The sequence below is a fragment of the Pleurodeles waltl genome, chromosome 3_1 (assembly GCF_031143425.1).
Source record: "Pleurodeles waltl isolate 20211129_DDA chromosome 3_1, aPleWal1.hap1.20221129, whole genome shotgun sequence".
Lineage (NCBI taxonomy): Eukaryota > Metazoa > Chordata > Amphibia > Caudata > Salamandridae > Pleurodeles > Pleurodeles waltl.
Window position 1 is genome coordinate 701,234,459 of NC_090440.1, and position 12,005 is coordinate 701,246,463.

The 12,005-nt window shown below is 48.5% G+C and overlaps 1 protein-coding gene across 2 annotated transcripts in view; it reads left to right on the forward strand.

The window, feature by feature from the left end:
• The window catches only part of HDAC1 (histone deacetylase 1), a 160,622-nt gene that overhangs the window by 120,236 nt on the left and 28,381 nt on the right, over positions 1-12,005 (forward strand). For both annotated transcript variants that reach the window (XM_069223369.1, XM_069223370.1), the window contains exon 12: positions 3,284-3,430. In XM_069223369.1, coding sequence (XP_069079470.1) covers positions 3,284-3,430 — 147 coding nt within the window. The remainder of the gene's footprint in view (positions 1-3,283; positions 3,431-12,005) is intronic.

The following is a 12,005-nucleotide window of genomic DNA, read 5'->3' on the forward strand; positions in this document are numbered from 1 at the left end:
GGGAAGTTTAGTATCAAACTTCTCAGAATAATAAACCCACACTGATACCAGTATTGGATTTATTAAAAAATGCACACAGAGAGCATCTTAGAGATGCCCCCTGTATTTTACCCAATTGTTCAGTGCAGGACTGACTGGTCTGTGCCAGCCTGCTGCTGAGAGACGAGTGTCTGACCTCATGCGGTGAGAACCTTTGTGCTCTCTGAGGACAGAAACAAAGCCTGCTCTGGGTGGAGGTGCTTCACACCTCCCCCCTGCAGAAACTGTAACACCTAGCAGTGAGCTTCAAAGGCTCAAGCTTCGTGTTACAATGCCCCAGGGCACTCCAGCTAGTGGAGATGCCCACCCCCTGGACACAGCCCCCACTTTTGGCGGCAAGTCCAGGAGAGATATTGAGAAAAACAAGGAGGAGTCACTGGCCAGTCAGGACAGCCCCTAAGGTGTCCTGAGGTGACTCTGACTTTTAGAAATCCTCCATCTTGTAGAAGGAGGATTCCCCCAATAGGGATAGGAATGTGACCCCCTCCCCTTGGGAGGAGGCACACAGAGGGTGTACCCACCCTCAGGGCTAGTAGCCATTGGCTACTAACCCCCAGACCTAAACACGCCCTTAAATTTAGTATTTAAGGGCTCCCCTGAACCTAAGAATTTAGATTCCTGAAACTACAAGAAGAAGAAGACTGCCGAGCTGAAAAACCCCTGCAGAGGAAGAACAGAAGACACCAACTGCTTTGGCCCCAGTCCTACCGGCCTGTCTCCTGCCTTCCAAAGAACCCTGCTCCAGCAACGCTTTCCAAGGGACCAGCGACCTCTGCATCCTCTGAGGACTGCCCTGCTTCAAGAAAGACAAGAAACTCCCGAGGACAGCGGCACTGCTCCAAAAGAACTGCAACTTTGTTTCAAGGAGCAGACTTAAAGACCCCTGCAACTCCCCGCAAGAAGCGTGAGACTTACAACACTGCACCCGGCGACCCCGACTCGACTGGTGGAGAACCAACACCTCAGGGAGGACCCTCCGGTGACTCCGAGACCGTGAGTAACCAAAGTTGTCCCCCCTGAGCCCCCACAGCGACGCCTGCAGAGGGAATCCCGAGGCTCCCCCTGACCGCGACTGCCTGAAACTCCATTTCCCGACGGCTGGAAAAGACCCTGCACCCGCAGCCCCCAGCACCTAAAGGAACGGAACTCCTGTGCAGGAGTGACCCCCAGGAGGCCCTCTCCCTTGCCCAGGTGGTGGCTACCCCGAGGAGCCCCCCCCTTGCCTGCCTGCAACGCTGAAGAGATCCCTTGATCTCTCATTGATTTACATTGAAAACCCGACGCTTGTTTCTACACTGCACCCGGCCGCCCCAGTGCCGCTGAGGGTGTACTTTTTGTGTGAACTTGTGTCCCCCCCCCCCCCCCCCCCGGTGCCCTACAAAACCCCCCTGGTCTGCCCTCCGAAGACGCGGGTACTTACCTGCTGGCAGACCGGAACCGGGGCACCCCCTTCTCTCCATTGCAGCCTATGCGTTTTGGGCACCTCTTTGACCTCTGCACCTGACCGGCCCTGAGCTGCTGGTGTGGTAACTTTGGGGTTGCTCTGAACCCCCAACGGTGGGCTACCTTGGACCCAAACCTGAGACTTGTAAGTGATTTACTTACCTGACAAAACTAACAAAAACTTACCTCCCCCAGGAACTGTGAAAATTGCACTGTGTCCACTTTTAAAACAGCTTATTGTGTTTTATGTAAAAGGTATACATGCTAATGTAATGATTTAAAGTTCCTGAAGTACTTACCTGCAATACCTTTCAAATGAGATATTACATGTAGAATTTGAACCTGTGGTTCTTAAAATAAACTAAGAAAATATATTTTTCTATAACAAAACCTATTGGCTGGATTTGTCTCTGAGTGTGTGTTCCCCATTTATTGCCTGTGTGTATGTACAACAAATGCTTAACACTACTCCTTTGATAAGCCTACTGCTCGACCACACTACCACAAAATAGAGCATTAGTATTATCTCTTTTTGCCACTATCTTACCTCTAAGGGGAACCCTTGGACTCTGTGCATACTATTCCTTACTTTGAAATAGTGCATACAGAGCCAACTTCCTACACCTAGTCACCCAGGCCTCCATATCTCACAATATTTCCAGACAAGGTCGTGCTTTGCATCCTTGCCTTTTTCCTTGTGACGGTGGCAACACCATTCCATTTGGAACAGACCGTCACCCTGCCCACCTTCTTCACTCCCCCGCATTTCTCTAAGGAAGAGGAGCAACTCCACCAACTGGACCCCAAAAGAGCGTTGTTGTTCTACATTGACTGCACAAAAGAGGTCCGGTGGACAGCCAACTCTTTGTGGGATCAGTGGGAGCAAAGAAAGGTCAGCCAGTACAGAAATGAACCATTTCACCCTTGGTTAAATGTATAAAGATCTGGTACACCCTGGCTGTGAAGCAGTTTCCTGGCAACTTGAAAGCCCATTCATCCACGGGAAAACCTGCAACCACTGCATTAGGTTGTGGTGTCCCAGTCCTGGGCATCTGTCAGGCAGCAACGTAAGCGTCACTGCATATGTTTGCCAAACACTGCTGCCTTGCCAGTCAGGTCCGCAGGGACGGCATTTCGCCCATTCAGTCCTGCAGGACTTTCTAGTCTGAAAGCATTTGTCCTCAACCCACTGCCAGGAGACTATGCCTTGGGCATCTATTCAAAGATAATGAATCTGCAGCTAGAAGTGTCAATCGGATTAACATTTACTTACCTTTGGTAACGCATTATCTGGTAGAGACTCGATCTAGCTGCAGATTACTTACACCCACCCATGCCTCTCCGCTCTGCAGATTCATTTGCTAGGGCCGGGGTGATCCCTTTTCAGGGCCCTAGTTTGGACCCACATATGCACCAGTCTCTTTCATGGCTGTGCAGTCCTGGAATGGAAAAGGCATGATTGAAATAACTGAAGCCCGTGTGCCTGGGTGGCACCTATATAGGTGACCGCGACGCAGAGCGAATGAAGCCACCCGACCGCAGGCGCAGGGTTTTTGTTCAAACAAAAGATTCTGGATCCAGTCTGACACCTGGGGAAAATCTAAGGTAAGGAATCTGTAGCTAGATAGTGTCTGTACCAGATAATGCGTTTCCTAAAGTAAGTAACCTGTTCTTTTCCGCTAACATTTTGTCTGACTTATCATTGTGATGTTGTGTTTGTCCATCTCTACTAAGGCCAAAACATTCCTAACAAGAACCTTGCAACATGTTTTTTTCTTTTTTGTTTTTTCCCCCACCCAAGTCCGTTCAGCAGACAAGAGGATAGCATGTGATGAAGAATTCTCTGACTCTGAAGATGAAGGCGAAGGTGGACGCAAAAATGTGGCAAACTTCAAGAAATCCAAACGTGTGAAGACTGAAGAAGAGAAAGATGGCGAGGAGAAGAAAGGTGACATCCACATTAAGGGCTGAATGTTGTGCGATAACGAAGGGGGAAAAAAGGCAACGTCAGTGGGGCAGATCATAGGAAGGTATAATGGAGGAGAGAAAGTAAAGATACCTGGGGAGAGGAAAAACCTTTCTGGTGGGAAAAAAAGTGAAGAATCTGGACACTGTGAGGGTGAAGGGAGAGCGTACTGGAGAAAAAAATATGTAGCATGCATACCTCTTGCCCCATCCTTCAACACATAGTTTTGTATTTCCCTGATGACTCAGGAATGGGTTGTCTGTCACTGCACTGAAAAGATCATATTTGCTTGGCCACACTTTACCAGTGCCTTTTTCATTTCTGTGGTAATCAAATGTGTAGCACTGCCTGTCCTGTGAGGAACCAGAGCATCAATCTTTTCCTCATCGTTTTCAGGGCAACTTCCTCTTGATCAGTCTTTACTTCCAGTTATGCCAGATTTCTTGAACTCTTCCAATAAAGGCAGCAGAGAAATCATTGGATCAGACATGGCCAACAACACATCTTCCAACTCTGTCAAAGAGGATGCAGTCCTGTTTGCCAGAGGTTGCATATATAATGCAAATAACTTGGGACTGTAGAGGGCCTCTATCCCAGAGAAATTAGACATCTCAACATCAACAGAAACTCCAGCCACTGGCTTCTTGCAACCACTAGATATCCATGCTGTTTACCTAGGGCCAAATCATAGGTGCCTAAGGCTTTCCACGGGAATGGCCAGTGTGCTATGTCAAAGCCTTCTCAGCATTGACGGACTCCAGCAAAGCTATTTTCTTACCTCTACAAACATGGAGGACATGTTGGTATTATCTGTTGTATTTCTGACTGTTTAATTCTTCAACTGAACGGGGTTGATAAGCCCTTGCATATGTGGTCACAGTCTCCAACCCAAATTCCCAGTAAAGTTTTGCATCTGTATTTAGTAGTTAGTTACAAATGTTTCATCTTAAAGCCATAACGCACAGAACAGTACAAAGACCAAACATAAAAGTGCAGCTTTTGAAAATGTTCAAGTAAGTCAGAAATGACAGCCAGATAACAGTGGTACGTCCATGTTAAAAACATAAGAACAATAAAACCATATTCAAATGTATTTTAGTGCATAATTCATAATACATATAACACTTCATTGATCAAGTGCACAGATAAAATCGATTTACAGAGCAGGCACTAGATTCAGCCTTCTGTTTGTTTGTTTTTTTCCTCATGGGAAAAAAAAAAGTAGACCAAATGTAAGAGGCAACAGTGCAAACTGCATCAATATTGTCTGTTCTACAGCACGCTAATAAGGCATCACAGTAGAATCGTATTCCTAACTTCCTGAATAGAGGCCAAAGCCAAGTCCATCTTGGGCTGACTGTTTTTGTGTTAAAAAAAAAAAAAAAGGAAATTTGAGATTGGCCCTCTTTGTGAACCTGGCAGTCCATGGACTGCCAGTGCCACTGTGGCGGTCTCACTGCCACAGGACTGGTGATGCAGACTGCCATTTACGACCACAGTGGTTAGGCCACTGCCAAACCGCCGAAACCCCACCCATCCCGCCGCTTTACTGCGGCCCGCCGGGCTGGAGGTTTCCACCTGCAGCCAGACGGGAATCGGATAACCGTTGAGGTCATTCTGACTAGGTCTCATCGCTACAAAATGATCGCAGTAAGGTATCCTGACAACAGGAACTTGTGTTCCTGTTGCCGGGATACCCCCTCAAAACCTCCGCACGCATGCACCCCCACACGCACACAACTCCCACTCACACATGCACTAATAACATTCACCCCATAGACATACATACCCATACACCTCACACGCACACATACTCACCATCCCCCATCCCCTACTTTCAGCTACATACATACACAACCCCCCTCCCCCCACTCATCTTCACACAGCCCCCCCACTCCCTAATTGTACCTCACCGTGCACACACACACCATATACACATCCACACACCTGCATGCACTCTCACACTCCCCCTTATACATTCACCTACGGACACCCCCACCCCTCGTCCACATGCATACACACACACACACACACATCAACATCTCAACATTTACACACACGCACTTCCCTACCCCCCCCAACCCCCCCCCCCCACCCACACCCACACTCACACCCATTCACAGCCGCCCACTCCCTCCCTCCCCTTGCTGATGACACTTTCCTCGTCTGAGGAGCTCCTCCGTGAGGGGACGGGACCCAGTGCTCCCACCGCCGGCACCACCACACAGAATTACTGGTTGTAATTCTGTGGGTGGTCTTTTTCTGATGTGGTGGTGTCAGCAGCAGAACCGCCTAAGCGCCGCCAACCTCCAGGATGAATGCCGCCGGATATCCAACCACCGGCGGTGTGGATATCCAATGGCAGTCATAATATGGCAGTTGGAAGACCGCCAGCCGCGGTGGTCTTGGCAAAAGACCGCCAGAGTCCTAATGAGGACCATAGTGCCCTCCTATTTAATAGGGATATCATCCGAAAGGGAGAGCAAAGAATTGGGTCCTTACTAAACTTTGGTATAATTACTTTCAAGGCCTCTCACTGATCTAACCATTGCGTTAGAGTCCCCAAAAGAATTATCTAAGCTTGTGAGAACTGTGCTGAGAGTTGCCACAATGTTTTACAAAATACACCTGTAAACCAATCAGTACACAGGGACGTTATATGTCTTCAGCTTAGAGATGCCATCTGTGACCTCTCCCAATGTAATAGGGTTATCTAACGATGTTGTTTAACTCTGTTAGATACATAAGCAGTACTTTAAGGTAATCCTCTGCTTCAGTTAGCCTTGCTGTCTTCAAAGAATACAGGTCTTAATAGCGACTTTTAAATACTGCCTTATTTCATAATCCTTGCTAGTCGGAGCCCCTGCTTTATTTGCGATTGTAAGGAAATGCCTCCTTGGCATGGTTGCCCCCTGACTTTTTGCCTTTGCTGATGCTATGTTTACAATTGAAAGTGTGCTGAGGCCTGCTAACCAGGCCCCAGCACCAGTGTTCTTTCCCTAACCTGTACTTTTGTATCCACAATTGGCAGAACCTGGCATCCAGATAAGTCCCTTGTAACTGGTACTTCTGGTACCAAGGGCCCTGATGCCAAGGAAGGTCTCTAAGGGCTGCAGCATGTCTTATGCCACCCTGGAGACCTCTCACTCAGCACAGACACACTGCTTGCCAGCTTGTGTGTGCTAGTGAGGACAAAACGAGTAAGTCGACATGGCACTCCCCTCAGGGTGCCATGCCAGCCTCTCACTGCCTATGCAGTATAGGTAAGACACCCCTCTAGCAGGCCTTACAGCCCTAAGGCAGGGTGCACTATACCATAGGTGAGGGTACCAGTGCATGAGCATGGTACCCCTACAGTGTCTAAACAAAACCTTAGACATTGTAAGTGCAGGGTAGCCATAAGAGTATATGGTCTGGGAGTCTGTCAAACACGAACTCCACAGCACCATAATGGCTACACTGAAAACTGGGAAGTTTGGTATCAAACTTCTCAGCACAATAAATGCACACTGATGCCAGTGTACATTTTATTGCAAAATACACCCCAGAGGGCACCTTAGAGGTGCCCCCTGAAACTTAACCGACTGTCTGTGTAGGCTGACTAGTTCCAGCAGCCTGCCACACCAGAGACGTGTTGCTGGCCCCATGGGGAGAGTGCCTTTGTCACTCTGAGGCCAGTAACAAAGCCTGCACTGGGTGGAGATGCTAACACCTCCCCCAGGCAGGAGCTGTGACACCTGGCGGTGAGCCTCAAAGGCTCACCCCTTTGTCACAGCCCAGCAGGGCACTCCAGCTTAGTGGCGTTGCCCGCCCCCTCTGGCCACGGCCCCCACTTTTGGCGGCAAGGCTGGAGGGAACAAAGAAAGCAACAAGGAGGAGTCACTGGCCAGTCAGGACAGCCCCTAAGGTGTCCTGAGCTGAGGTGACTGACTTTTAGAAATCCTCCATCTTGCAGATGGAGGATTCCCCCAATAGGGTTAGGATTGTGACCCCCTCCCCTTGGGAGGAGGCACAAAGAGGGTGTACCCACCCTCAGGGCTAGTAGCCATTGGCTACTAACCCCCCAGACCTAAACACACCCTTAAATTTAGTATTTAAGGGCTACCCTGAACCCTAGAAAATTAGATTCCTGCAACTACAAGAAGAAGGACTGCCTAGCTGAAAACCCCTGCAGAGGAAGACCAGAAGACGACAACTGCCTTGGCTCCAGAAACTCACCGGCCTGTCTCCTGCCTTCCAAAGATCCTGCTCCAGCGACGCCTTCCAAAGGGACCAGCGACCTCGACATCCTCTGAGGACTGCCCCTGCTTCGAAAAGACAAGAAACTCCCGAGGACAGCGGACCTGCTCCAAGAAAGGCTGCAACTTTGTTTCCAGCAGCCTTGAAAGAACCCTGCAAGCTCCCCGCAAGAAGCGTGAGACTTGCAACACTGCACCCGGCGACCCCGACTCGGCTGGTGGAGATCCAACACCTCAGGAGGGACCCCAGGACTACTCTGATACTGTGAGTACCAAAACCTGTCCCCCCTGAGCCCCCACAGCGCCGCCTGCAGAGGGAATCCCGAGGCTTCCCCTGACCGCGACTCTTTGAATCCTAAGTCCCGACGCCTGGGAGAGACCCTGCACCCGCAGCCCCCAGGACCTGAAGGACCGGACTTTCACTGGAGAAGTGACCCCCAGGAGTCCCTCTCCCTTGCCCAAGTGGAGGTTTCCCCGAGGAACCCCCCCCTTGCCTGCCTGCAGCGCTGAAGAGATCCCGAGATCTCTCATAGACTAACATTGCGAACCCGACGCCTGTTTCTACACTGCACCCGGCCGCCCCCGCGCTGCTGAGGGTGAAATTTCTGTGTGGGCTTGTGTCCCCCCCGGTGCCCTACAAAACCCCCCTGGTCTGCCCTCCCAAGACGTGGGTACTTACCTGCAAGCAGACCGGAACCGGGGCACCCCCTTCTCTCCATTCTAGCCTATGTGTTTTGGGCACCACTTTGAACTCTGCACCTGACCGGCCCTGAGCTGCTGGTGTGGTAACTTTGGGGTTGCTCTGACCCCCCAACGGTGGGCTACCTTGGACCAAGAACTGAACCCTGTAAGTGTCTTACTTACCTGGAAAAACTAACAAAAACTTACCTCCCCTAGGAACTGTGAAAATTGCACTAAGTGTCCACTTTTAAAACAGCTATTTGTCAATAACTTGAAAGGTATACATGCAATTTTTATGATTTAAAGTTCCTAAAGTACTTACCTGCAATACCTTTCGAATGAGATATTACATGTAGAATTTGAACCTGTGGTTCTTAAAATAAACTAAGAAAATATATTTTTCTATACAAAAACCTATTGGCTGGATTTGTCTCTGAGTGTGTGTACCTCATTTATTGTCTATGTGTATGTACAACAAATGCTTAACACTACTCCTTGGATAAGCCTACTGCTCGACCACACTACCACAAAATAGAGCATTAGTATTATCTATTTTTACCACTATTTTACCTCTAAGGGGAACCCTTGGACTCTGTGCATGCTATTCCTTACTTTGAAATAGCACATACAGAGCCAACTTCCTACAGCGATGGAGGATACCCTCTCCACTTTGCTTGAGCTCTCAACTTGGATGCAATTTCCCTGCCCTTTCCACCTTTGTAATAGGTCTGTTTCAGTCAGAGGGGGGCATACCCCGTCCTGTCCTCCATATCAAGCATTGTAAGCTGCACACAAGCCCCCAACCTTTCCCCACTCCCCAAGTTGATGCCAGGTTCGTGAGGGTGTATAATTAGCTTTGATGAAGTGCTTTAAAGCATCCCATAATATATTAGCCTTGATTCCTTCGCTATCATATTCTCTGAGATATTACTCTATGGTCACAGTGATTTGATTCTTACTGCGTAGGAAATTTTCACCCTGTCTCCATCTCCTTACTGTCAGCCTGGTTTTAGGAACTTGAGGAACTAAGTGTACCAGAGCACGATTAGACACTCTTCTAACCCCAGTCTTCACTTCGACCACCCTTTCAAACAATTGGGAGGGACCCAGAAAGTAGTCCAATTGTGCATATGCCTTGTGTGCTGCTCAGTTGAACGCAAAGGTCTCCATAAGTCAGTCATGCAGACATCTTGAAGCCAATTTTGACACCATTGAGAGAGCTCACACGCATGGCCCAATCTCTGAGCACACCAAACTACCCTGTTATCCAAGACCACGTTGAGGTCCTCTCCTACTAATAAATCTGTTTGGGCTTCTGCATAATCTGCTGCAGTGTCAAGCACAAGAATGTATCTAGCTATGTGAGTATATGGCTGGTATAGTAAACATGTGCTCCCATTTTGCGAGTTGGAGACTGAGGGCCCTCCCTTTTAACTTCAGAAACAATCCATTTAACCTCCTTGATAAAGGTATTTAAAAATATTGCAAATCCTTCTTTTTGTTAGAGTATAGGTATTGGAGCAGAAGCCATTTTGACCTCAATTGTGGCCAGTCCTGTTAAAATAAAGGAATCTCCTGCAGCAGGTAGATATGACTGTCTAAATAGCACAAAAGCAACAGTACTGCAAGTCTTTTGACTGAGGCATTAAAACTTCTAATATTTAGACTCACAATCTTTGAAAGCACCTCTATAGAAACATGCATCTCAGTGTAGGGACTCAGAATGAAATAATCCCAGAAGTGATTAAAAGGGATCCTTTAATCTTGATGATCTGTGGGTACTACTTTTTTTGTTTTTGTTTTTTTATATTTTACTCTTGTCTCCTGCAGAGACTGTCTCAACTTAATAGTAACTAACCACAAACTGAAACCATAATAAGTAAACTTTCCACGCACCTAGCGGGAATGAGTGCAGACATGACCCCCACCCAGACTCTAGAGTTTAGTCTGTCATCTCAGGGACTACAGCCCCCCCTCTCCTCCCAGAGAGAGAAAGACCACCCTGACCACCCTAAACCCCCCTCCCCCCCCCCCCCCCCCCCCCCCCCCCCAAACACCCCGCTAAGTTTGAATTGCAGGGCTTCGGTGTAGGAGAGGATGTTAATGTGTACATGGATGACATTGGCCAGTGGGATCAAGTATGCATTAGAAAGAGTGGGGCTGAGCGATGAACCTTGAGGCACTCCACAGACCAGTTTGCAGGCCAGCGATGAATAAGGTGCCAGACTGACACCTTATTTTTGGACCATTAAGCAACAAACCTAGCGAAGAGCAGGTCTTTCAATGTCAGTCTTGTGCAAGTGCCTGATGAGGATGGCGGTGAGACCTTATCAGATGCCGCAGAAAGGCCAATGAGAATGAGAGCTGCTGTGTGTTTCCTGTCAAGGATCGTGCAGATGTCTGTGGCGGTGATAAAAGCTGTTTCTGTACTGTGATTGGGCCTGAATCTGGACTGCAGGACGCTGAGGATCTGGTGGTTGCTGACTTGGTTGGTGAGCAATCAGTTGATTTGTTTCTTTAAGACCTTTGCTGGGTATGGTAGAAGGGAGAGGAGTCTGTAGTTGACAAGCAAGCCAGGGTCTATGGAGGGTTTCTGAGCAGTGGGTGACAGTGGTTTGACGTCCTGGAAGGAGGGTGAGGTTATGGAGGCATTGACGATGTGTTAGTGCTTCCCTCATTGGGAGGAGTACTTTTCGTGAAGGCATTGTGTGGGCAGAGGTCAGATTGCACCCCCAGAGTAGATGAACTTTATGGTAGTGGCGGTTCCATTTGTGTTGGATGGTGGCTGTGCTGTCACGGTTAGTTTGTCAGCTACAATGAAAGTTGCGTGGTAAGGGTTGTGGGATCCAGTAGAGGTTTGAAGTTGCAGTATATGGAGGTGATCTTGCTGTAAAAAAAAAAATCTGAGAGCTTGATCCTTGGATCCTGTGAGGTGGGGTCATTCTGCTTAAGGCAGCTGTAGGTGCAAGTGAACTCTTTAATGAGGGTGAAAATGTTCTTGCTACTGTTGGAGCTGGCTTTGAGGCAGTCTGCGAGTGCTGTGCGCTTGGTGTTTCGGATCTGTTAATGGTATTGTCTCGGAGCGGATTTGAAGATCTTTATCTTCTCCAATTGTGTGCATTGGAGATTTGTGAACCTAAGTTGCTTTGTGTACCAGCCAGCTTGATTTTTGCAGCTGGATGGGGAGGTCCGGTGGTGGTAGGTGTGTGTGTGACAAGTATGTGGTCTGTCCAAGAGATTGCCAACAGATTTTCAACTTCAATGTTACCGAAGGATGTTAAAATCCGATCCAGGAGATCTCACCCATCAGTATGGGTATAGAAATGTGCTCGGTGAGGCAGAAGATACCTCTGCCTTCTAGGAGGTCGATCATGTTCGAGCCATTGAGGTCTTGCAGGTGAAAATTCAGGTCTCCAAGGACGATGAAGGTGCTGAAGTAAATAACTAGGGGTGCGAGGAAGTCTGTGATGTTGCTGGCAAAGTTAGTGCCTGGTCATGAAGGTCTGTATGTGAGAGTTCCAAATAGGTAAAAGTTTGTTCTGATGTGCAGTTGGAATGTGAGGTGCTCCATGTAGCTCGGGGGTGTGCCCGTGGATGCCACATATTTGATGCAGTCCTTTTCTATGTTGCCAACTCTG